This window comes from Gobio gobio (assembly GCF_949357685.1).
Source record: "Gobio gobio genome assembly, chromosome: 25".
Taxonomy (NCBI): Eukaryota; Metazoa; Chordata; class Actinopteri; order Cypriniformes; family Gobionidae; genus Gobio; species Gobio gobio.
This window is the reverse complement of record NC_137121.1, coordinates 29,245,191-29,273,100: the sequence shown is the minus strand read 5'-3', so window position 1 is coordinate 29,273,100 and position 27,910 is coordinate 29,245,191. Positions and strand designations below refer to the sequence as shown.

The 27,910-nt window shown below is 39.2% G+C and overlaps 1 protein-coding gene across 1 annotated transcript in view; it reads right to left on the bottom strand.

Annotated features, from left to right (window-relative positions):
• Window positions 1-27,696, bottom strand: part of b4galnt4a (beta-1,4-N-acetyl-galactosaminyl transferase 4a) — a 297,930-nt gene extending 270,234 nt beyond the window's left edge. Inside the window, exon 1 of the mRNA XM_079809876.1 lies at window positions 25,876-27,696. Coding sequence (XP_079666002.1) covers window positions 25,876-26,017 — 142 coding nt within the window. The 5' untranslated portion in view covers window positions 26,018-27,696. The remainder of the gene's footprint in view (window positions 1-25,875) is intronic.
• Between the last annotated feature and the right edge of the window lie 214 nt (window positions 27,697-27,910).

The window sequence follows — 27,910 nt, the reverse complement described above, 5'->3', positions numbered from 1 at the left end:
ACACTGAGAGCAAAAGATTCCACTAGAAACGCTTCATTTGATTGCAAACAGCAAGCATGACAGCACTAGTCCCACTTCATGAAACTATTTAGTAGTGACAACAAGTGACAAAAAGCTAGTCTCAACACTTCTACAAGATTTGTCATTTGTGATGAACAAAAATATAATGTAACTTGTCTATAACATATCCAGGTCATATTTCACCCCCCAAATATAAGGTAATACAATTTTATACACATGAAATAACACACAAATTTAGATAATTTAAATTGTAACTAGTTTTCCCCCCAGAAAATTAAGAGATTTTCTCTTAGCATAAATGTATGAAGTATATTATTATATTAATACATTTAATAGATACAGTAGATTGAATAGATAATCCACAGATGATGTGTGACGCAGAGCAATATAACTACAGGATCCACATAATGTTAACACAGGATGAAGACGACGAAGAACAAAGGAGAGCTGAAAGCTTAAATACATAGAGGAAGATAATCAACAGAACAAGAAACGTGTGGAACTACACCGTTTTTATTATTATTTTATATTTATAGTTTTATTTAACCCTGCCTTGACATGTTTTTGAGAGATTCCCCCAAAAACTACACAATAACACACAGCTAATACAAGAACAGAATAAAAAAGCCAGGGTGTTTTGATCATATCAGAAGTTTTACACTCAGCACTTTTACATCAGAATGCAGGAGGCGATACTGCTATCTCAGATCAGAGATGGACGTTATAGCTGCTGGCTGACAGGCCCCGCTGAGTGTGAAAGTCACCTTTATATGCTGATCTCGATCAAGTCTCCCCTAATCAGATCCTAACAAGAGGACTTTACAGGGAATTGAGCTGAAAGACTGAGACAAGAGATCTACAACACTTTCTACAACGTTAACAAAACGCTGGAAAATGTTCACACAGGAAATGTAAATTTGACATGCAAGCGAGTCATGTAAGAGACAATTATCACTAACTAATGTGAAAACTGAAAGTGTGTACATATATTGCTGCAGGAGATGTATATGTGCGTTTTTGTATATACAGTATTTATTTAACCCTTAAAGGGTTAGTTCACCCAAAAATGAAAATTCTGTCATTAATTACTTACCCTCATGTCGTTGGACACCCGTAAGACCTCCGTTCATCTTCGGAACAGAAATGAAGATATTTTAGTTGAAATCCAATGGCTCTGAAAGGCCTCCATTGGCTCAATGGCACGGTTCACTATCAAGACCCTTAAAAGGTACTAAAGACGTCGTTACAAAGTCCATCTCACTACAGTGGTTCTAAAATAACTGTATGAATCGGCGATAATAGTTTTTGTGCGCAAAAAAAACCCTAAATAACGACTTACATAGTGATGACGATGTTGAAATTTGGCGATTCAAACTGCTGAATCGACTCGCTGGTTCATAACGCTTCGAAGCTTCATGAGGCCGTGTTTTGAAATCGTCATCACTATGTAAGTCGTTATTTAGGGTTTTTTTGCGCACAAAAACTATTATCGCCGATTCATAAAGTTATTTTAGAACCACTGTAGTGAGATGGACTTTGTAACGACGTCTTTAGTACCTTTTAAATGTCTTGAGAGTGAACCGTGCATTGTGCCAATGGAGGCCTTTCAGAGCCATCAGATTTCAACTAAAATATCTTCATTTCTGTTCCGAAGATGAACGGAGGTCTGACGGGTGTCGAACGACATGAGGGTTAGTAATTAATGACAAAATTTTCATTTTTGGGTGAACTAACCCTTGAAATGTGCAGTATGTTAGCCTAGAAATCTGTACGCATCCTAGCGGCAGCAAATCTAATTTCCTCATTCACGTCTAGCAACTCTCCGTTGGCTTGCAAGCTGGAAAAACCAAACTCTGGTCAGGCCAATCACAGCGTGTATAGAGTCTGTGAGCGGGCTTAACCCCCTCGAGTTGGAGGTCGCACCGGTGCGATCGTCTCGTTTTTTTTCTTATCAGTGCCAAAGAGACTCAAATAACTTTTTTATCATTCAGGCAAGTGTTATACATCATTCAAATCTGTTACGTTTCTATTACTTTGTGTACAGTCAAAAAAAAACAAATTGTTGTGCTTTTTTGCAAAATAAAGAAAACAAACATGATGAGTGATCTGCAGCTTCTCTGTCATTGACGTTCATTCAGATAGTCTTCAGAAAAGGAGCTCTAGCTTAGTGATTACTTGTCTCACAAACATGAGATATATGTCTAAAGAAACGTTGAAATGTCAGGTTTTAAATAATGTAAATCAAATTGAAAACAAATATTCTGTGTTGATGTAATCTGTTTGAAAAGAGAGAGATGTTGTTTGCGAGCCTCTTCATTAGTGTTGATGCGGCCACACCCACGGAGCGTGCGTTCTATTGAGATTAAACTACTGACGTGTATAGATTCGGTGGGCGGGCTTAACATAATGACGGCAGAGTTGCGGCGGTTCTGCGTGCTACTTGTAAACAAAGAAGCTGGCGAACAGCGGTTTTTCGAATCGGCTTTGGCCGCGACTCTGGAAGACTTGAAGTTAAGCTTTTCTTTGAGAAAAGAACAAAGAATGGCACTGAAGTCATTCTTAAGAAAGGAAGATATGTTCATAGTTTTGCCGACCGGATACAGCGAAAGTTTAATCTATCAACTAACTTTGCTTCACCTTCTTCATTGCTCTGGTTGGTTGTAGTGCTATCCTATTTTGTGCAGAGGGAACTTGAAAGACAACCGTTTATACCGCACAAGAAAAACAAGAAAAAAGTTTTCCCATTCATTTTTGCCATTTATTTTTTGTACAAATTGTATAGGGTCGCTAACGACCCGAGGTGTGTAACAGTGTAAGTATATTTTTTTCTGCACAACAATAACTGAATCTTTGATGACTGAATAAGTGCAGTTCACCTTTATTCACAAGGTGGCAATGTCTGATACACAATGATGAAGTGACGTTTCACTCATAGCTAGCGCAGGCAGAAAACAAAAGAATAGGAAGAATCATCAGCAAAACTTGAAATGGCTTCTCGATTTACAGCAGATCAAGTACTGAACGCAATCAGATATTAGTGTCACTGTCACTTGATGGTAGCCTGGATGCCAGCCGAACTTAGCCCCGCCCACAACAATTGTGCCCGGGCAGTTCGGTCTGGACTTTCTCCATAGAGAAGTAATTATGCCCGAACAGAAACTGTTCGGACCAATGAAATTATCAGGGCGGGCTTTAGACGATGATGGACAGATGATAAACAGTAACGTCAACATCCACGTCATCAAAGGCGCTTGGGTTGAATTTGTTCTAATCCTAAACGGAGAACTTGTTCGTATATGCATTCACCTTTACTATTTCTCTCAGAAATTATGATCGTGTTGGTAAGTACTCTGTGTATCCTTAAATTCTTTTTTTACAACACCGGCAAAGATCGTTTACACTCATCTTTTTCTTCTAACGTAATTTATTCCAGCCTGCATACAGGGTTGCCAAGTTTTTACAACAAAACACGCCCAATTGCTACTCAAAACTAGCCAAAAACAAGCCCAATAGCTTTCCGGAGGGGGGGATGGGGGGGTTCTCCGGGAAAAAAATGGCATTTGGGGGGTAAAATGTGTGTTATTTTGGCATTCCTGGGGGATATCACATAATTGGGGTCGCTTCAACCCGCGGACATGATAAACAACCCGCGGACTTGGCAACTAACGTTATGCGTCGCTCCGTTGCTCTGATTGGTTGTAGGTCTATCCAATGGAGGTCTTTCTTGGCTCGGTTGAAACACGCCCCATAATCACAGCCCAACGGAGCAGAATCAGACTCAAATTCTGACTAGAATTGAGTATGACGACGTCAGGCTAACTTGATGGTGGATCTGGTGAAGAAACTGCCAGCGATCAAAACATTGATTTTGAAGATGTTGAAAATGATAGTTTTGAGAATATGTTTGAGATGGCGAATATGAGGCAGATGCTGAATGTACTGGGAAATGAGCTCTGACGAGGACAGTGATGATTACGACAAACTGTAGCTTAGGCAGGTCAAAAAACACATGAGAACCGTTAGGGTTAAAACAATATCAGCTGTAATAGACAAACATTTGGACAGGATTAGATTTCACAGAGAATCAACAAGTTTGCTGAAATACTGTAGGTAATTTGATTCATAATTTTTACAGAGGTTGTACAGACTTGGCAGATTTGGTTCAGCAGAGCTGTAGGTGCTACACACTGTCAAAAATAGCACAAGTACTGACAAAATTCACCACGTTCATACATTGTCTTTAGTTCTCCCGGCATTTAGGAACATGGGTATCTATCCTACTTCTTCATTACCTTACGGCAATTGGGCACGCCAAGTTTCTGGACACCGGAAAACACTGGTAAGTGTGGCTAATCATGTGTTAACCCTCATATGTCCTTAGTTTCCTGTTTACACTCAGTGCATTTGGGGTCAATATGACCCCAAAATTTAAAGAATGATTGTAAAAAAAATGTAAATCTTTAATAATACATATAATATATTATTTTTTTTGTTTACTTCTCATCTATACAGTAATGCTGTGTTTTTGGATATACAAAGTACTTTTGTACCTATTTACCACACAATTCCTCAACTATACCATTAGCTTGCGTGTGAAATATTAATTTTTTATGAAAAAAATACTTAAATGATGATCTAAATTAAATATAATTTGTTTCTGGATATTGATCTAGGTGTTAGCTGTACAATTCTGCCATCTGTTGGTCAAAGACAAACCTGAAGGAATTACAATTTAAGAAAGAATTTGTTTTGTCCATAGAGACCCAGCAGAGGGCCATAGGGATCCATTCATTTTACTGGATGTGGCCAACTGCTCATATCATAACTTTTGTGATACATTTTGTGAATTTATACATGTATACACATTATACAAGACATTAAATATAAATATTCTTTCAAATAGTAGAATTTTGGTCGATTTTGATGCGTTTTGAAATGTCTGTTTTTACAAAATACCACATAAATCGCCACATAAGAAACACCTAAAGTTTCTCTTGAATCAAGCAAGTAATTCTCCAGGAGAGTGTATTTCTTTGCCATACTGCCACAGAACTGTGTGCAGGACACCAAAGACCCTCTTGTATACCTTTCGTGTGGGAACAATTTATTTATTTTCAAAACAAAGTTGCAGCTCTTAGATCTCAGTGTAAACTTTCTCAAAGTTGAACAGGTTAGTTGCCTTTCATCTCTCCCTTGCTCTCTCTGCATGTGTGTGTGTGTGTGTGTGTGTGTGTGTGTGTGTGTGTGTGTGTGTGTGTGTGTGTGTGTGTGTGTGTGTGTGTGTGTGTGTGTGTGTGTGTGTGTGTGTGTGTGTGTGTGTGTGTGTGTGTGTGTGTGTGTGTGTGTGTGTGTGTGTGCATGCATTAGGTCTCACTGATTCACTCACATGTGTTCTACATTTGATAGCTGATTTCATTTGACAAATGATTTCATTTGCTGATTTCTGATTTCCTTTGACAAATTCCATACAGATGCTATTTGTGACAGTCACACCTCTCTCTCTCTCTCTCTCTCTCTCTCTCTCTCTGTGTGTGTGTGTGTGTGTGTGTGTGTGTGTGTGTGTGTGTGTGTGTGTGTGTGTGTGTGTGTGTGTGTGTGTGTGTGTGTGTGTGTGTGTGTGTGTGTGTGTGTGTGTGTGCGTGCGAGTGTGTGTGTGCTGTGTGTGTGTGTGTGTGTGTGTGTGTGTGTGTGTGTGTGTGTGTGTGTGTGTGTGTGCGCGCATGTGTGTATGTGTGTGCCCGTGTGTGTGCATTAGGTCTCACCCCTTTTATCTTAGTTCTGCATTTATGGCTGATTTTATTTGGCTGTGGCAGTCATACCTGTTTGTGTGTATGTGTGCGTGCGGGTGTGTGTGTTTGAGTGAGCATGTCTTTTCTACATTGCATTTTTGCTCTAGTACCAGGCCTTCATTTCTGTGTGTAAATTTTCAGATTTATGCTGGAATTATTGATTTTATTTGTCAATTTCTAAAAAAATGCTTTCAATTGGAGTCACACCTGTGTGTGTGTTTGTGTGCGCGAGCATGTGTGTGTGCAAGTGATCATGTTCGTTCCACATTACATTTGTGCTCTAGTACCAGGACTTCATTGTGGTATGGACATTTTCAGATTTATTCTGGATTTATAGATTTTTTTTGACAAAAGAAAAATAAAAAACAATTTTTTTTCGATTTTTCCATTCATTTCAATGTGGGGTCATATTGACCCCAAAGGTCATGAGTGTGACTTTTTTTTTTTACATCCCTTTAGAACAACCGAATCAAGACCAGTTTTTTTGTGTGTGTATAGTTAGATAACTTAGAAAAAGTCACAAGATTTCATTCCACTGAGATATAGGGAAACATTATTTTTAACTAAAGAAAAGTCGATTGGGGTCATATTGACCCCAAAGCACAAATGAGGGTTAATCTGCAAGATTAATTGAAATTAAACCGCACGCGATTATGGCAAAGCTCTAACGAGGACAGTGATGATGGTATAAAACATCTGATCAAACTGAACCCTTCCAAGGTCCAAAATGTCACAAAATATGCTTCAATTCATTCTTCTGTAACTAATATCAAGAGTTTTATACAGTATTCTCACGACAGGTAGAGATCCTTCCGTGTTAGATATAGATCAGGGTCGCTAAAGACCTGAATATATAACAATGACTGCCGAAAAATTAATGCATTTAAGGGTTAAATTGATCAAAAGTTTGGAATTTATGTTGTTGAAAGAAGTCTTGTTTACACTTTTTTTAAGGTCCCTTTTTACAGTGTAATTATACATTTAAGTACTGAGTAATATTAATAAACAAAAAGTATTTAATATAGGGTTAGGATTAGGTTTAGGTAATTACTATAAATAATAAAAAATAAAAAAACACTGTCAAACAAAAAAACAAGTGGTGATTTGTAACTGTGAAGCAGGTGGGAAATCAACAGCCTTTGCTTTTAATGCAAATCCCTAAACAATTTTCAAAGCACACCGCACCTGTGGAGACTTGTGCGTAACATGTAAAACATCATTCCCTGAGGCATCACACACATTAGATTAACTGCTACTGACTGTGATTTGAACTGACTTACGTATTCAGAGCCACTCCTGATACACCTAAAGGGAGCTCAACATCTGTGGTTCGCGAAACATTAACCAGTCACATTTAAAAGTGTCCTTTTATGCCCATGTCCCTTCTTGTGCTTCCAAGTGTAAGTTAGTAGGGGAGTTTTAAACCAGGACAGTGTTGGTTTGCCCCTGGCAGAGATGAGAACATTCATTCTACTGTAAGCCTGAGGGCACTTGTTCTCGAATGGGCAGGATAAAAAAAACGAATGAAAGCTCCAAGAGTGCAGGTTTACACAACTCAGCTCACCAGAAGCTTATGGGTGTATGTGAAGTTCATTCGAACCTACAGCTGACAGTGGTTAATGCTTAAAGACTTAGGAAGAAGGGTGAAGCTTCCTTACAGATGGTCTTCAAAAATGAAAATTCATCCTCTACTCATCCTCATGTCATTCCTAACCATTTAACATATAAAGAAACATTTCAGCAGATTTATACTTGTTTTTTTACATGCAATACAATGAATGATACTTTCAAGCTTCAAAAAGGAACTTTTTCTTCAAGTCTTGAAAAAGAACAAGATAAACTACTTAAAGGGGTACTTCATCGCTGGAAAGATGAATGTGTATTTAAAGTGGGTCATTTATGTAGTAGAAATGTGAAAATATTTTAGAAGTTGGTGCCTTCTAGACTGAGAAAAGCCAGAAAATGTATTTTTGGCTCATATGGATGAAAGACAACAACTCCCAGAATGCACTTGCTTCGCTGCCCTACGAGGCCACTCCCACCGGTTACATAACTTGCCCACGGCAACACCACCTCCGCTGTTGTTTAGATTTTTATAGTAATAAAATCATTTAGTTCAGTTAGAGAACAGACACTACAATTAAAAACTGAACGCGTCTGCTCAATACAGCACGAGCCGAACGAGTGACGCAGCACAAACGCAGCAGGAGTCAGATTTCATTCATCAGAGAGTGAGGAGCTGATAGATCAGATGATCACGGAAGATTTGGTTTAAAAAAGAAAGTATATAAAAAGCCGAAGCTAAAATGAGCACGGCCGCCCGGCATTCATTCACAACCGCATTGTCGTTCATTCAATTACGGTGCATGTCCAGTCTGGCGCGTTTTCAGTTCATGTCTATGGAAGCTTAACTTTCCTAGGAATTCATTGAAAACACTCGCTTTGCTTCGCACGGCTCCGTTATGAATGCCTGAGCGGCCGTGCGCATTTACATTGAGACCCACCTCTATGGGTGGGTTGAAAACATGAGGATCTAGCTCCTACTACTGGCTGTGGTCTCTATCCTCTGGCCAAAAAAGCCTCCGATGACACAAAATGACGATATTTGCGTCATCAAAGGCTTTTTTCCAGACATAAAATACATAAATCTCTCATCTCAGGGGGATATGGGGGGGGGGGGGGGGGCACGATCATTCAAATATACCGGGTTTCTACTGATACAAAGCTAATCAGTGAAGTAACCCTAAAACTTCAGCCACTGATTTTTAAGTCCCTATTATGATGGGACTAGTTTTCTAAATGAAGTTTGAGTTACAATTCTTATCACCTGAAATCTGTGATTTCATGTACTTTCAACGGGACTAACATCTGGGAGTTTGTGTTTTCTAGATGTGGGCATTCCAAAAGTTCATGTGATGTAGTCACATATGATGTATATGTCTATTAATTAATTAATTATTTATTTATATTTTTTACATTTATTATAAATAAACTTTACATTAGCTTATAATAATACCACATAAGTGAGCAGATCTATAGACAAGTATGATGTTAAAATAGGTTTAGTGTGCAAACGGTTATTTAAATTTGTTTATGTTCATTTTCTTATTTTATTTTTTATCAAATACCACATACATTGAACGATGCAGCATGTGGTGGAGGTTTAGAGTGCAAACGGTAGCTTAGGCAGGTCAAAAAATATATATGAGAAGCTTTGGGGTAAAACAATATCAGCCGTAACAAATATTTGGACAGGATTAGATTTCACAGAGAATCAACAAGTTTGCTGAAAAACTGCAGGTCATTTGATTCAGAATTTTTACAGAGGTTGTACAGACTTGGCAGATTTGGTTCAGCAGAGCTGTAGGTGCTACACACATTCAAAAACAGCACAAGTACTGACAAAATTCACCACGTTCATACATTGTCTTTAGTTCTTCCGGCATTTAGGAACTTGGGTATCTATCCTACTTCTTCATTACCTTACGGCAATTAGGCAGGCCAAGTTTCTGGACACCGGAAAACGTGTAAGTGTGGCCAATCATGTGTTCAAATTAGGGCTGCAAGATTAATTGAAATTAAACCGCACGCGATTTGGCAAAGGCTTCTATTTTTTTATGCGCAGCTTGCTAGTGAAGCTCAGCTCTGTGATCAGCAGTAAATGCAGCTACATCTGAAAGCCAGAGGGCGGAGTTTCTGCGCAAGAGGCGCAGAAATTCCAAATATGCCCGGCAGAAATACGATAATGCACGCATGTCATTCCAGGAAATCCCTATGGGCATCATACTATCGCTGTAGCTGAATAAACAGAAGATCGAACCGCTTTGATTGATTAAACATGACCAATAAATACACGACTATGACAATATATAGTGTATTTGAGATCTTCAAGCCTTCTCTGGTATTTTCATGATAATAAAGTATATTTATACTTCATTGCTAATCGACATAGCCTTTATCACTGTATAGAATACTATGAAATAATATGTTGTGTGCATAATCTTATTCTGTGTAAGAACTAGGGCTGTACGATTAATCGAAAAATAACCGAAACCGACATTCAGAACCTCTTACCGACGTATTTTTTCCATGCCGGTTATTTCGGTTTTCACGTGACTTCGCCCCGTCAGTCACATCAAGTGCAGTTTGCAGGCACACAGAGATGCAGGAGCGGTTATCTGTGTTTATAGATGCCCAGAATCACTCTAGTAACTGCATGTTTTACACAGTTTATATACAGGTCAGTTAATTGCTGTTCTTATAGCCAACGCGCTGACACACACACACACACAGACGGCGCGCGCAAGACCCGAAGCCAGATCGCTTTCACTTTCGTGCTCATAAAGTTTGTCAAGTAGGCTACATGTGTTTAAAGGCTTGCCAGTTTCAACATTTAAAGCGATTGTGCACTATTCAAAAACAACAACGGACAATATATCCATTGAGGGCTCAGCTGTTGCGCATTGAGCCAACGTGCGCGCCCTGAAGGCAGACCTCTTTCACCTGCGTCCTCACAAAGCTTGTCGACTCATTTGTAGCCTATATGTGGTTTAAGCCCTGCCAGTTTTCGACAATCAGATGTGTATTATGTATGTTGAACTAATGCCTGATATATTGTGACAAACGAGCACTCAGACAGAAGCTCGCACATCACGTCAAGATTGCGTGCAGAGAGGAGCGCAGAAACGCAGTGTCAACGCTTTCCTGTGACTAAAGTAAAGTCACTAAAGTAGCTTAGAAACCGTTATAGCATATATTTTAATACCTTTGAAGTAAGTAAGTATGCCAGCAGCCATATAACCCTGTAGCCCATCCAGGTGGATGCTGCACATTGGTGGTGGTTGAGGAGATTCCCACCTTCTATGTAAAAGCGCTTTGAGTGCCTAGAAAAGCGCTATATAAATGTAATAAATTATTATTATTATTATTATTAAGTACAAACCACAAAGTTCATAATGAATAGAGACGGTATGAGTAATTCACACACACAATCACTCTCTCATTAATGCATTCAAATAAATGTAATATAGGCCTACTGTGTTCATTTATCTGTATCTGATGTAGGCTACAACAAGCAGAAATCTGCCCCATAGAAAATAACTGCTGAAAGTGAACCGTTTCCTTCAAGTACTTTAAAATCACAAAGGAATTCACTTTTTCATTAGAAAAAAAATTCCACCTTTAATATTTACAGTACAAACCTTATCAGTGAACTTACTCAAAAACCTTAAGAGGGCAAAAAATGAAGAAAAAAAACAAAAACAAAATAATCGTTCATTAATCGTAATCGAGGTAAAATGTTGAATTAATCAAGGTTTTTATTTTTGGTCAAATCGTTACAGCCCTAGTAAGAACCCACATCATCTCACAGAAGGATGCTCAACTGTCGTTATGAAGTGAGTTTGGAGTAAAAACATGTTATTAAATATTTGGAAAGATGTTTGAGTTGACACATGTTGCTTTTTCAAATGCATGTTATAAGCGACTCAACTTTAAGCCTTAAGATGGAGTAGCATTTACTACTGATCACAGAGCCCCGCTTCACTGACTATAATAATTCAAATTCATAATCGCACTAAGCCAAATCGATTTAAGCTCTATTTAGGGGTAATTGTGATTAATCATGCAACCCTAGTTCAAATGTATTCATCTGAAGTTCAAAATGCTCTTTTTGGACTAGGGATAAAATTTTCAGAAAGTTATAGTATAATTAATAAAGATCAATGAAAATTGGACTCCTCATGACCCTTAGTGCTCAGTCGGACTAAAAAAATAAGTCCGATCTGATTCAAATGTTAATTTTCATTTTAGTGGTGCCTTTAAAAAAATAGAAATCACATTTCCTGATATTTTCAACAGGGCTGCCATTTGGAAACCACTTGTATCCAAAACAAACATTTTAATCTATCGCCTCAGACCCCAAGCAATGGAAGAAGTACTGATGAGTCATTTTTTAATTTCCAATGGATTTTCATTGGATTTTTCTACATCCAGCTGGGTTTATGCTCAAAGAATGCCTTCAGCCCTCAATATCTGTTGGCCATTGTACACTGTGTAGAATCCCACCTGCTATGGGCACACACCCTGTGCCAAGGCAAATGAGTCACATAAAAGCCAAGGCAAATGAGTCCATTTTAAAGTGCACCTAATTAGAAAATGAATATTCTACCACAGAACCCACAAATGCTGCTAAACAAATTAAATATTCGTATGTTTTCCCAGTTGCCAGATCTAATCATCACTGCGCTTCACACCTCAAAGAGCTGCAGTCTTTTGCAACATCCCACTACAAACTGGTGAGAATTAGTTTGACAGCGTTCAAAGAGGGACGGAAACTTTGAAGACAAAGGATGGCCCTCTAGACCACAGACAAATAGCATATTTAATTTAAAGGGATAGTTCACCCTGAAATGAAAATCAAGCCATCTTTTACTCACCCTGCTGTTGTTCTAATGCCCTTTGTCCTTCTATCTTTTTCGGACCTCAAAAGCAGAATTTTTTTAAATAGTCCTGCACGCGCTCCTTCCTATAATGGCAGTGAATCGCAACCAGGCTAAAACTTTACAAAAGTATCACGCAATGATACAGTGAGACGCGCACCATATATGGAAAGTGTTCAGGAGGAATACTATAAGGTTTTGTGAGAAAGAAACCGTATTATTCACTCTAAATACTGAGCTCGGCCGTTACTCTGCTCCTGTGATGAGTGCGAGCTGTCAGCAGCCACTCACGCAATGTTGTCATGACAACCAGTACACAACATTCGCTTCAGGAGGTTTTATTATTAGTATCATTGTATTATTGTATTATTTCTTATCATATACCTTAAAGGTATATGACAAGAGGTTTCTATTGAGCCTGATTTCTCGAAATGGTGCGTGTGTGTGCTTTCCTGGGTACCATGACAACAGTGCGAGTTGAAGTAAGCATGAGCGCCGGCGCCGGCACCTGCTGATGGCTTGCACTCATCACAGGAACGCTCAGTGTTTTGGCTGAATAATACGGTTTCTTTCTCGCAAAACCTAATAGTATGCCTCCTGAACACTTTCCATATATGGCACGAGTCTCACTGTATCATTGCGTGATACTTTTATATCATTTTTGTAATGTTTTAGCCTGGTCGCTATTCACTGCCATTATATGAAGGAGCGCATGCAGGACTATTTTTACAATTTCTGCTTTTGCGGTCTGAAAAAGATAGAAGGATATAGGGCATTAGAACAACAGCAGGGTGAGTAAAAGATGGCTTTATTTTCATTTTAGGGTGAATATTAAGGCAAACGAAAACAAGGCTGTCAGGAATGGAAGCATTGTCTGTTCACAAAAGGAAAAATCGTATAATCTTAACCCTAACCCTAGCGTCAGGTAACATGTTGAATTAAACAGGAAATTTAAATACGTTCTTGTAAAATGTACAACTTTGAAAAATAAATTTACCGGTTGTAATCAACCAGACATTTTTGGCATCATACTAAAAAAATATCCAAATGATGTTAAATTTAAAAAAGCTTTCAAGTCTAGTTATGTTGTTATTGTTTTACACCGTAAGAATTCAAATCCAAGTGTGCCATTTGGGACAGGGGATGACTTTTTATTGTCACCTGTATGGTCAACTTTATTATTGGGTTCTGTATTTTGAGATCAATATCTCATACTCATGTATGTATGTATAAATAGTTCCTGCTCTGTTCGTAAACAAAACTTTGCTTGGTACCGCTATGACAAAATAGATCCTGGAACAGCTCACCACTGAGTGTGATTAACTGTTTGCATCACTTCCTTTCCTTGTCATCTCCTGCCAACGTGGGTGCAAAGAGCAAACTGTAAAGGTGACCTTTACACACACAACCACAATAAAAGCCCACTCAAGCAGCTTCAGGCTTTTGATGATCGATTGTAATCCAGCTTTGCAGATGGATCGCTTACAGTAATGTAACACCAACTTCAATGTGAGGCATCTCTCAGTCAGGACAGTGACATATGATACACTATGAGAGCGAGACAGTCAGAATGTGTGTGTGCGTCTGGCTGATAAAGCTAAGTGAGCCTTGTACTTTCATGAATTGTGACAAAATGAGATATTTTGAAGACTGTTTTTGATTATAAAATGAATGTCAACAGGGTCCGAATATCTTTGAGTTGGACAGTGATTCTATAAGTGTCACATCCGTCAGCTGGAGTGCCCATGATCTCCACCAGTGGGCACTCCACCCGACTCCTGGGCTCCCACATCATAAACTTAAATTCCCATAAACTATTGCCTGGGCTCATTATGTCGTGATTATGTTCAGCTCTTTGTCATTACCTTGTTTAGCCCTGCATTTATAAGCCCTGTGTTTCTACTCATTCGTCGCAAAGTCATGTTTGTGTTACAACTACATTCCTGTGCGTTCTTTGTTCCAGTTCCGCCTCATCCGCTGTGGTGATCTTCTGATCCACCATGGTGGTCACCAGCTCTGCCTGCTCCAACATGGTGGTCCTCAGCCACACCTTGTTGGACTTTGGCCCGTCATGCTCTGCAGTGGTGGTCCCTGCATGCTCTACTGTGGTGGTCTTCTACTCCACTATGGGGATCTTAATTCTCGTCTACTCTGCTGTGGTGGTCTTCTGCTCCACTGTGGTGGTCTTCTACTCCACTATGGGGATCTTAATTCTCGTCTACTCTGCTGTGGTGGTCTTCTACTCCACCATGGGGATCTTAATTCTCGTCTACTCTGCTGTAGGGGTCTTCTGCTCCACCATGGGGATAGTCCTGTCTACTCTGCTGTGGTGGTCTTCTGCTCCACTGTGGTGGTCTTCTACTCCACCATGGGGATCTTAATTCTCGTCTACTCTGCTGTGGTGGTCATCTGCTCCACTGTGGTGGTCTTCTACTCCACCATGGGGATCTTTAGTCCTGTCTACTCTGCTGTGGTGGTCTTCTGCTCCACCGTGGGGATCTTTAGTCCTGTCTACTCTGCTGTGGTGGTCTTCTGCTCCACCGTGAGGATCTTTAGTCCGGTCTACTCTGCTGTGGTGGTCTTCTGCTCCACCGTGAGGATCTTTAGTCCTGTCTACTCTGCTGTGGTGGTCTTCTGCTCCACCATGGGGATCTTTAGTACTGTCTACTCTGCTGTGGTGGTCTTCTGGTCCACCGTGGGGATCTTTAGTCCGGTCTACTCTGCTGTGGTGGTCTTCTGCTCCACCGTGGGGATCTTAATTCTAGTCTTCTCTGCTGTGGTGGTCTTCTACTCCGCCATGGGGATCTTAATTCTCGTCTACTCTGCTGTGGTGGTCTTCTGCTCCACCGTGGGGATCTTTAGTCTTGTCTACTCTGCTGTGGTGGTCTTCTGCTCCACCGTGGGGATCTTTAGTCCGGTCTACTCTGCTGTGGTGGTCTTCTGCTCCACCGTGGGGATCTTAATTCTAGTCTTCTCTGCTGTGGTGGTCTTCTACTCCGCCATGGGGATCTTAATTCTCGTCTACTCTGCTGTGGTGGTCTTCTGCTCCACCATGGGGATCTTTAGTCCTGTCTACTCTGCTGTGGTGGTCTTCTGCTCCACCGTGGGGATCTTTAGTCTTGTCTACTCTGCTGTGGTGGTCTTCTGCTCCACCGTGGGGATCTTAATTCTCGTCTACTCTGCTGTGGTGGTCTTCTGCTCCACCATGGGGATCTTTAGTCCTGTCTACTCTGCTGTGGTGGTCTTCTGCTCCACCGTGGGGATCTTTAGTCCGGTCTACTCTGCTGTGGTGGTCTTCTGCTCCACCGTGGGGATCTTTAGTCTTGTCTACTCTGCTGTGGTGGTCTTCTGCTCCACCGTGGGGATCTTAATTCTCGTCTACTCTGCTGTGGTGGTCTTCTGCTCCACCGTGGGGATCTTTAGTCCGGTCTACTCTGCTGTGGTGGTCTTCTGCTCCACCGTGGGGATCTTTAGTCCGGTCTACTCTGCTGTGGTGGTCTTCTGCTCCACCGTGGGGATCTTAATTCTAGTCTTCTCTGCTGTGGTGGTCTTCTACTCCGCCATGGGGATCTTAATTCTCGTCTACTCTGCTGTAGGGGTCTTCTGCTCCACCATGGGGATATTTAGTCCTGTCTACTAGGGATGGGCATTTCAAGCAAAAATGATATTCGAAGATCGCTGGGAATTATTCGATTTTTATTCGAAAATCGCAACTCCTCCCCCGCATGCACGCATGTATAGGCTACACACATAAACAGAGAGAGAGAGAGAGAGAGAGAGAGAGAGAGAGAGAGAGACCATTCACACTCTCAATCTGTATGATAACAAACTGTTTAATTCATTAGGGAATAGGCTATATCAACTCAAGCCATATTATTGTAACATGCTGAAACATATGACTGTAATGTGACATCGCCCCAAGTTACCTGATAAATGCCACAAGTCTACAGCGTGCGCGTGAGACGTTATTCTTCTGTTGTCTCAGGGCGTTTTTACTCTGGCATTTTAGTTCGGAATGGGGCACGGTTAGCATGAAAAATTGCTAATGTGAAAGCTTACCTACAGAGCTTGGTGTGCACTGAGGTACCGAACCCGAGAACACACAACCGGAGTTCGGTTGCTCTCGGAGCTGAGCCGTGATTCACGTGAATGTGCAAACAGCACTCGGGTGCGCACTTATTGGGGAAGAAAGTAACCAGCGCATGCGTTTTAGCCGATTACAATGTCATTAGTTCAATAACATACACGTAAGAGATGATAGTGTTGATGATTTAGCTGAGATATGATCGTGAGAGCGAGCCTGCAGTGTATTCGCGCATAGAGTGCAATCAGGGCAGCAAATTAATGGCAATTCACCGTCTCCTCAAAAGAGTCTGTTTGCAAGCAGCAAAGCCACCTTCAAGCGACACACATTCGGTAAACCCAAGTGTCGTTTACTCAGATGCACATAATAGCACCAAATTAATTGAAAAAAGCCCAATATATTGACCCGCATTCGGTTTTCTATCACGCCCGTGCACGTTTGTGATGACGTAAGATGAACGCAAACGCACCAGGGTTCAAGTTGAGTGTGAAACCAGACCAACACTGCGGAGGCGGAGGGAAGAATCAGACCCGGACTGCAGCAAACGTGTCCAGTATAAAACACCCTGAGAGCTGACTGGCAGCTTTTAGGAGCGTTATTGGTAGCGCCTCTGGTTACATGAACGCGTCAGCACCACATCAGCACCGACAACATGGGGATTTTTTTTGGACGATAATCGCACATACTATTCGATATTCTATAATTAAATAACTAATCGAATATTCGAAAATCGCGACCCATCCCTACTGTCTACTCTGCTGTAGGGGTCTTCTGCTCCACCATGGGGATAGTCCAGTCTACTCTGCTGTGGTGGTCTTCTGCTCCACCGTGGGGATCTTTAGTCCAGTCTACTCTGCTGTGGTGGTCTTCTGCTCCACCGTGGGGATCTTTAGTCCTGTCTACTCTGCTCTGGTGGTCTTCTGCTCCACCGTGGTGTCTTCTTCAGCTCTGCTGAGATGGTCTTAAGTCAGCTCCACCCTGGCTACCTGCTCTGCCTGCTTCGCCCTGGTCACCTGCCCTACCAGTTTCGCCTTGGCACCCCGATCTTTTCCAGTTTCATGGTTTTATTCTTTTGTTCGAGCGTCGTTTAAATGAACAAAAAATTAATCGATTAATCTACAGCAGTGGCTTATAGCCAACAGCATATTTAACTCAAAGAAACGCATCCTATATGAGTGTAATAAGATATACACAAAATAAACATAATATTACAAATTAAATCTGCACAAAATCACGCAAATGCACAAGTGAACTTGAACTAAGTTACGTGCGAGTCAGAATGCATGACTCATGTTGTGTATGCGCTCTTCCTGGAGAAACGCATTGAAACAAGGCAACTAAATTCACAAAGTTTTATTACAATATTGTTCTCTTTATGATGTTATGTAATATGACAGTCCCAATCATAGTCATTATTAGTTGTGCATTGCTGTTTGAGCTGCATGCGCTGAAGCTGATCACCGGAACGCTTTTACTACCGCATTCATTCTTAACAAAATGCATCCCTATATGAGATAAATCATATATATATAGGCCTACACGAAATAAACACAATAGTACAACTTACATTTGCACAAAATAAAAGGCTGCGAATACCGTTTTATTAATTGAATTATTATTTTATATTCAAATACTCTGTTAGTTTCTTTGTTCATTATTACTGACTGAATTATTAACTGAAACATTCCTTCAAATTTTTTCAAGTAATTTATAATTTAATTGAAAACTACTTCAATGCCACTGTTTTAATTTAATTTGTTAACATTAAAATGTAACGTTTGTAACAATGAAACAAACACACATGTTCAATAGCATATTCGTTTTTGTTGCAGAGTAAAAATTGGTATAAACAATCATGCGTATTTAAAAAAGTGTTCAAATGTGAATTAATAAAATAAAAAAAATCTACATGCTGACAGCAGAAAGATGTTTATCCCTCATTAAAATCTTGTCCATTCATAGCACACAAAATGTAGTTAAATACGTCATTGTACACTTTCTTTGAAATTGTAAGCAAAATGTGAAGAAAGTAAACAGTTACTGTGTACTGTAGTTGCTGCTTTATCGATTAACAAAGGCAAACTGGCATCCCACCGGTGTGGTAATTCATGCTCAATTTCCCTATTACCAAAAGCCCATGTTGAATATAAAGGACATTCTAGCATAATCATACTGTGAATGTGCACACTAATGCAGTTTAAATCTATTAATGTCATCATCCATAATAAAGACGTGTAACTTCACCATCGTAAAATAGCCATTCATTAATATAATGTTACTGTAGTTTCTTCCTGTTAAACATTATAAAGTGCTACATGTGATGCATGTTTTCATAGATAGAAAAGACCAGAAAGGCTTTAGGGTACCTTTTCAGTAAATGTGAAAAGATAGTTCAATTATACAGCAACATAATTAACTCTGATTTTATGGCCTTACCAGCCGTCATGCTTTAGTACAGCCAGATTATGGTGGGAAATGGCTGCTTTCCATTCACACACGCACTCGTATCATATGACCTTTCCCAAAAGCCCTTTCTGTGCCTGTAACCAACCAGCCACTCTTTTCCCACTCCTTCAGTTGTGTGTATTTCTCACACCCTTTCATTCAGCACTCAGAGGGGTCCTGGTTAGAGATTGCCCACTGATGCCAAATTGGGATCAGTTTCCTTGGATTCCCAAACATAGCAACCTAAAGCAAAAAACTCTTCCCTTTACAAATATTGTGCTTGGGTCATTCCCACTATGCATTACTTTCATGTTCCGAAACTTTTAATGATTAAATTTACTAGCCTATTTGTTTTTTTTTAATCACAATTAAAAACGAAAGTATTTTTTGATGTTGAAACAATTTCCCCTGTCCCAGTTTAATATGCAGAAGTCAACCTTAAGTAAGCCACTGAAGGTTGATTTCCCTAAATAGTAATAAACAAAGTGGCGCTATCAAAACATTGCTCTGTTTGTTTGATCAACTTGACTCAGCAACACTGACTCAGCCAATAGCAGTCAGTTTTTTTAACCAATGGTAGATGGGGGCGTGTTCTGAAACAACTTTTGTTTTGGTATCTGTAGTTGGGCAGAAATTCCAGAAAAGATTCACTAAATTCACTAAGAGTTTAGTTTCAAAGTTAAGTTTATGTTTTACTTTATGTTTAGGTTTTTCCCATGTTCACAGAGCTTCTAAAAATGTAATTAATTGTGAAATAGGTGCATCTTAATTTTTTCTTGTTCTATTCTAAATTTTTCCAAACTAAAAAAATCATGTTTTCTCTGAAATATTGTTTTAATTACCAATCAAAAATAAAATAGATGGTTTGTCTTCTTGTCCTCCAAAAGTGATTTTTGGTGACATAACAGCATGGACATGAGCAAATACAGTTCAATTTAAAACATTTAATTATGTTAGATACACTGACCATAATCTTTATTATAAAATACCCTTTCAAAAGATGATTAAAAAATATTGTAATTAACTTCCTGACCTCATAAGCCAATCCCACACCGAGCAAATGGCTAACTTTAGCACTTCATTTCCATCCAGTTAATTTTCTTGGCACCTTGTAAATAGGTTACAATTAATTATGTTTAAGTGCACCTTCAACATTTCTCACATTATCACAGTTTATTGCATATAATTTAGAAACTGGTAATAAAATATGACAAGAACTCAGAGTCAAACTCAGAACAAATTCATCTTGATAATGTCAGATAACTTTGATAGAAAGGTATGTAATGGATTACAATCAACCAATCAGCTGTCAGCTGTTAAATGTAAGTACACAATTAGATAATACCAATTTAGGTCAACCAATGACTAAGCAATGCTTCATTTTGTTCAGTCTGTGGTGTAAAAGGTGGCATTAGCAATTATAGAAAAAACACTTGAGCAAAACATGGTCAGGTTTTTGGGATATAATATGTCACAGTTTACTTAATTTTGCTGTCCTCACTAACATAAATAAACTACAGTGTCCTGCACCCACTAGTAAAAAATTATATCTGGTGTCTGAATAATTTTTGGTTTGACTGTATTTGCAAAACTAGTACTCTTAAAAATAAAGGTTCTTTATTGCCGTTGATGATCATGAAGAACCTTTAACATCCATGGAATCTTTCCATTCTGCAAAAGGTTCTTCATAAGTGAAAAAGGTTCTTTAGATTATTAAAATATTCTTCACACTAAGAAAAATTGCTTCTTTTAAAGGAACACGCCGACTTTTGGGACTTTAGCTTATTCACCGTATCCCCCAGAGTTAGATGAGTCCATACATACCCTTCCCATCTCCCTGCGTGCCATAACTCTGTCTGACGCACCCACCGCTAGCCTAGCTTAGCACAAAGACTGGAGGTAAACAGCTCCAGCTAGCCTACTGCTCAATAAGTGACAAAATAACGCCAACATTTTCCTATTTACATGTTGGATTCAATGTTCCCTCTAATTTCTTTTCTCGCTGAGCAAAACTTTTCTCTATTGGGTGGACATTTTGGTCACCTGAGCAAAAACAGTCTTTATCTGTACAGTGTATAAACACACAAAAAAAGTGGTTTCATCATGCAGTTATGACTTTTAACTTTAATGTGCCATGTCTATTTTATTTAACCATTGATGTAACTTAGTGATATATTAAATACAAAAATAAAATAAAAAACAGTTAATTCAGAGATCACTAAATTAAGCACATTTTATAGTGCTGTTAACTGTAGTCTTCTTTACCAAGAAATACTATTAAAATCTCCCCCAGGACAGTTCAATTCTTTATAATATAACAACATAACATAACATAACATAACATAACATAACATAACATAACATAACATAACATAACATAACATAACATAACATAACATAACATAACATAACATAACATAACATAACATAACATAACATAATATAATATAATATAATGTAATATAATAATATAATATAATATAATATAATATAATATAATAAATATAATGTAATATAATGTAATATAATATAATATAATATAATATAATATAATATAATATAATATAATATAATAAATATAATGTAATGTAATATAATATAATATAATATAATATAATATAATATAATATAATATAATATAATATAATATAATATAATATAATATAATATAATTAATATAATATAATATAATATAATATAATATAATATAATATAATATAATATAATATAATATAATATAATATAATATATGAAAATAATTAAGCGGTTACACTGCGATGGTTCTGAATGTGTTTTTGTACAGTCATTTATTGGCGACAGGCAGCATTAAGCCATCTATATAAAATTTTTGTTTATTGCTTATGAATTCAAACGTTTTAATGGCAAGGATCCCTAAACAATCCCCTTGTGAGATCAATTCTTTATTAGGCTTACACTAGAATACAATTATAATAGCCTATAATATAATATAAAAACTAATGGAAGGATTTAAACTGATAGTATATTATATCAGTTTAAATGCTTCAATGTGTTTAAAAAAAGTAAGTAATTCAATAGATCTAATAGCTAAATATGTTGAAGGGAACATGTGAACTCTTTTATACTAGTTATCTAAACATCCCTGAAACCCAAACCACACACACATATATTTAACTGATATGTGTTACTTTGGTGTTAAGAGTTTACACGCTACACTTGTGGTGGGTGTGTAACTGTAAATGTCTGTTTTGTTACCGTGCTGTGTCCATCATCTGTTATTTCCTGAAATTGTCTGTGTCTATCGTCTGCGCAGCATTTTATTCTTTCTGCGCGGCTGTGGGACCACAAGTGCGAGTTCCGTCGGCATCACCGACGGAAAAATGAAAAGCTGCGATTTTCTAGACCGATATGGTAAGGAACTATTCTCTCATTCCTGAGTAGTAATTAAGGAACTTTGCTGCCATACCATGTGTGCAGCGGCACAGTGATGCCTGAAAATAGGCTAACTTCTGTCAACACAACCAACATGACAACCTGCTTGCACATGGAGAGCACTGGGGACTATTTTCAGACGATGCGTAATATCCTTGCGCCGCTGCACCCATGGTATGGCAGCAAAGTTCCTTGATTTCTACTCAGGAATGAGAGTATAGTTCCTAGCAATATCGGACTAGAAAATCGCAACTTTTCAATTTCAGTCGGTCTTAGTACACGATGTAACTATACACATCACAACATGTAAATAGGAAAATGTTGCCGTTATTTTGAAACTTATTGAGCAGTAGGCTAGCTGGAGCCGTTTACCTCCAGTCTTTGTGCTAAGCTAGGCTAGCGGTGGGTGCGTCAGACAGAGTTATGGCACACACGGAGAGGAGAATGGTATGTATGGACTCATCTAACTCGGTGAATAAGCTAAAGTCCCAAAAAGTCGGCGTGTTCCTTTTTCACTGAAAGGATCTTCTATGGCAATGCTGTGAAAACCCCCTTTTGGAACTTTTATTCTCAAGAGTATAACAAGTACTTCTATATGAATTACAACCCAATATGCATTCATTTTTAAAAACGTATTGAGTTCAAAAGGTACTGCATTACAGAAATGACCCGCTTGTTACTTCAACACATTCCTTCACACTTGGTTGCTTAAAAAGACCCTTGTTCACAGCAACCTATCACAGCTGGTGCATGGCTACATCTTGACCCAGCCCTATGGAGCCTGTAATTGGCAATAAGGTGACCATTGTGAGCCCTCAGGCGAAAATAAACCAGCCTATTTGTGCAAACATGCATTTTCACAGCCAGCTTCTCTGATTAAAATGTCAGTAACGTCACTCGGCGAGCCCCACAGACTTTTTAATTTCGCTATAGATGGCTTGGTGCGATGCCATGTTATTTTCCAGACATCTTCTTCGTGCTATTACAGGATTTGCACAGCCTTCTCGCACTTGAGTGATTCCAGTGCTCTTCTCCTTTGCGAGAGGAGTGATTTGGTGGCCCACTCAAAGACCAGAGATGGCCTAACAGAGGCTGAGGTTCCTGGGTTATGATTGAGGTCAGTTCGGGGCAGTTAGGGAGAGATGCCAAGCCACACAGGGCTTTTAGCAGCTGTTAATGAGAAAGAGGATCCTCTTCTAGAGTGGCAGACACAAAAAAGAGGTTGTCAGACGGGCTCTAGGGGTCCTGTGTTAGCGCACTTACAATATTAGTGTTCTTAATAAAAGCTTTAAGGTTTTATTATTGAACTTGCTCGGGTAAAAAAAGTGTCTACTGTCTATTGTCGATAGTATAGCGATGTATGCAGCATTGCTCACACAGAAGTCACTTTCATACTGAAAGAACCAATGAGGTTCATTCTCGAGTTTCGCAGCACGTTTGAGCTTCTGCAAGAACCAATGAGGTTAATTCTCGTGTTACGCATCACGTTTGAGCTTCTGCAAGAACCAATGAGGTTCATTCTCGAGTTTCGCAGCACGTTTGAGCTTCAGCAAGAACCAATGAGGTTCATTCTCGTGTTACGCAGATCGTTTGAGCTTCTGCAAGAACCAATGAGGTTCATTTTCGTGTTACGTGTCACGTTTGAGCTTCTGCAGGAACCAATGAGGTTCATTCTCGTGTTACGCATCACGTTTGAGCTTCTGCAAGAACCAATGAGGTTCATTCTCGTGTTACGTGTCACGTTTGAGCTTCTGCAAGAACCAATGAGGTTCATTCTCGTGTTACGCATCACGTTTGAGCTTCTGCAAGAACCAATGAGGTTCATTCTCGAGTTTCGCAGCACGTTTGAGCTTCTGCAAGAACCAATGAGGTTCATTCTCGAGTTACGCAGCACGTTTGAGCTTCTGCAAGAACCAATGAGGTTCATTCACGTGTTACGCAGCACGTTTGAGCTTCTGCAAGAACCAATGAGGTTCATTTTCGTGTTACGTGTCACGTTTGAGCTTCTGCAAGTACCAATGAGGTTCATTCTCGTGTTACGCATCACGTTTGAGCTTCTGCAAGAACCAATGAGGTTCATTCTCGTGTTACGTGTCACGTTTGAGCTTCTGCAGGAACCAATGAGGTTCATTCTCGTGTTACGCATCACGTTTGAGCTTCTGCAGGAACCAATGAGGTTCATTCTCGAGTTACGCAGCACGTTTGAGCTTCTGCAAGAACCAATGAGGTTCATTCTCGAGTTACGCAGCACGTTTGAGCTTCTGCAAGAACCAATGAGGTTCATTTTCGTGTTACGTGTCACGTTTGAGCTTCAGCAAGAACCATTGAGGTTCATTCTCGTGTTACGCATCACGTTTGAGCTTCTGCAGGAACCAATGAGGTTTGTTCTTGCTGCTGTGAAAATGCAAGCAGGTGCGATTGAGCTTTCTGTTTATGTTTCCTCTAATTTCTTTTCTCGCTGAGCAAAACTTTTCTCTATTGGGTGGACATTTTGGTCACCTGAGCAAAAGCATTCTTTACCTGTACAGTGCATAAACACATTTCATCATGCAGTTATAACTTTTAACTTTGGACTAATCCGCTCAACTCATATGGATTAGTTTTACGCTGTCTTTATGAACTTTTTGAAGCATCAAACTATCAGTTGCGTAGCAATGGAGGGACCAAAATCTCTCAGATTTCATCAAAAAGATCTTCATTTGTGTTCCGAAGATGAACGAAAGTCTTACGGGTTTAGAACAACATGCGAGTGAATAAGAGTGAATAAATGACTAACCCTTTAAATGAGTGCATCATCCAAGTATTTGACTTCTTATAGTTGGAATTTTCAGTGTGAATTTTCACTTCTTGCACTATTCATACTATAAAACATATCATAGTGCATAAGTATGCAAATGTGTACGCACCTTATCAACAATTAACACTGTCCTTCTGAAAATGGAAAAGTCACTTTTTGTGCAATTCTGTTATGTTTCCGCTAGTAACACAGACATTACACACTTCCCCTTAAAAAAGGAAACCCTGTGTGTGTGTCGGGGGAGAGTTGTGACATTGATAATGCACATTTCATTAGCGAACAAGTCATGTTCTTTAATACAAGACAACAAATCTTTTTTTTTTCTTGTGTACACTGCATGTTTTAAAAAAGTCCAGTTGCCATACCACATAATGAGCGGTTTTCATGAGCAAGTATGTGCTTGAATCTGAGGTAGAAGATTCTCACAAGCACATGGCTTGTGCAAACACACTTTCTGGTCATTCACACTTAATCATAGAGCTGAGAATCTAGTTTCTACGAAGGTCTAATACTGCTCATCTGAACATTTCTACTTGTGTGCATAATTTTAGCACTCTAATGAAACCAATATAATGCAACCTTAATTTAATTTAAAATACAATGTTTTAACTTTCTGTTCAAAATGCATTCTAATGCATACCAATTTTCATCTGCCAACTATTAAATGTGCTGGACATTGATGTTGAAACTCAGTATCAGTGCTGGTGCCCTAGTTTTTAATTAAAGTTAATAATAAAATTGATAATTCAGCAGTTCCTTTAGTCATCTGAACCGCAGCTTCATCTCTCTTTTATTCTTTAGAGAACAAGAATATTCAAAAAGACCCTCAGAGAGCAAAATCACATCTGCAGTAAACTCACTTTACACATGAAACATTTCAGACCTTACCTTTCCCATAGTTGAAGTGGAGTTTGATGGATTTGCCCTGATTGATGTGCAGGTACGTAAACCACACGGCAAAAGTCAGCAGCACCAGCAGTAGCAGAAGTTTGAACTGCTTTCGTATTTTCTTCACAGGGAATCGAAGCATTTTCGCAGCTGCAGCATCATCAGCAGCAGCAGCAAAAAGAGTGTCAGCTGCTCCTCAGTCTGGCGCTTCAGAGACAGACTCCTGGTGTCACAATGTCATATTTGCAGAAGCATCAGATTCGGTATCAGATAATCCACAGTTTGCCGCATCTAAATTTCTGACATCACAATGTCATATTTGCATCAGCACCAGAATAAAAGTCTTGGTTCGTGATGTCACAATGTCATGTCTCTCCAAAAAAAGCAGCAGAATCAGTCTTGGCTGCTAGTCTGTTTCAAGCACAGGACTCCTGGTGTCACATCTCTGATCAACTCTGCTGTCATATTTACAATCTTCTCAGTTTTGGCACGTTTAAAAAAAAAAGTCTCCTGGTGTCACAATGTCATATTACAGCAGCAGAAAAATGCCAGGTGTGTTTTAAACACAATGTGATTTATTGAAACTACAGTTTATCTATAGTCTTATTGAAGCATCATTCACAAGATGTGACTGTTTGTGACTTCAGCGGCTCCTGAAATCTTCATTTAAGTCCCATTCATAAACAAGTTTGAAAAATAGGTAAAGATGGAGAACAGTGTGATTTTTATTGTAGGCGTACAGTCAAAGAAAAGAGCAGCGGGCAGTTAATCTTGTGAAAGCCGCTCTGACAGCAGTCCAGCCACTCCAGAGAGGATCATCCTCTGGATTTAAAGCTTTCGCTCAAATGACCAGTCTAACTTTTTAACTACGCTTTCGCATTTAATTAACAATACACAATCTAACTGCAGAACCGAAGTTGCCCCTTCCTAAGATGCATTTTAGATTTGTAGGGAAATCTCAAACAGCCATAACAATAAAACCTGTAACTTAGCCATATCAATGAAGCCACCTCATATCATAACATGCATGTCTTATGTGACTATTCATTCAATTTGTTTCCATTCATTCAACTTGTAGCAATAATTGTATAACAGTGATTAGCTTCAAAGTGGTCAAAAATAAGTGACTTTAGCAACGCTTCCAAAATTTAAGGCATGCAATTGCAGTGGGTTGAATTGTTTTACAGCACCTATAGTAATGTAATGTTATAATCACAATGCATAAGACACTACAATATCTAATTAAATATGTATTTCGAGTAGATTCATGGATTTAGTATTTGATTTGGACATCACGCACTGCGATAAGAAAAAGAAAAAACAAACAATGCAATGAAATAAATGCTGCTTTATAATCAGATATTATTTCCCGGAGCTTAAAACACTAACATGCGGCGAGAGTGAAGGATCACATTGCTCTGGCGGTTTATAGGTGATGCGTTCGTGCACCTGCTATCCATCCAAGTCCACGCGCAACTTATTGGCTCTTTCAGAAATTTTAAATCGAACGCGTGCACCTAAACGTCCCGTCCCTCGTTCACAGAAAACACGTATGCATGAAAACAAGAACAACGGTCTATTGGCGTCCGTGAGCTCCAATACCGCTAGCTGCATCTGACATTTTGATTCCACTAGTGCGCTCCGAGAAACAAACGCTTTGTTTCAGCGATGTGATGAGATGCGTCAGTCTCTGCACGCGGATCCGATCCGTGTGGATGCTGTCACGGCCTTTAGTCAGAGAAACTATTTAGCAATGAGTCTCATAAATCCCACAAGCTCCGCTTCCAGTCCTACGATGTGACCGACTCTCGATCCCCGCGTTCAACTGAGCATCCATGACTCTGCCGGGGAGCGACTTTACGAATCCTACTATTGTGCTGGCGGAGCTAATGAATTATTCAACAGGCCATGTTGACGTTACGTCGTTGTGTTAATTAATATTCATAAGCCAAGGATTACCAGTCAGGCTTATTGGCCGAACGTTCCCTTTACGTAGTTAATATTCATGAGCCAAGCCGTTACCATAGTGGGATTC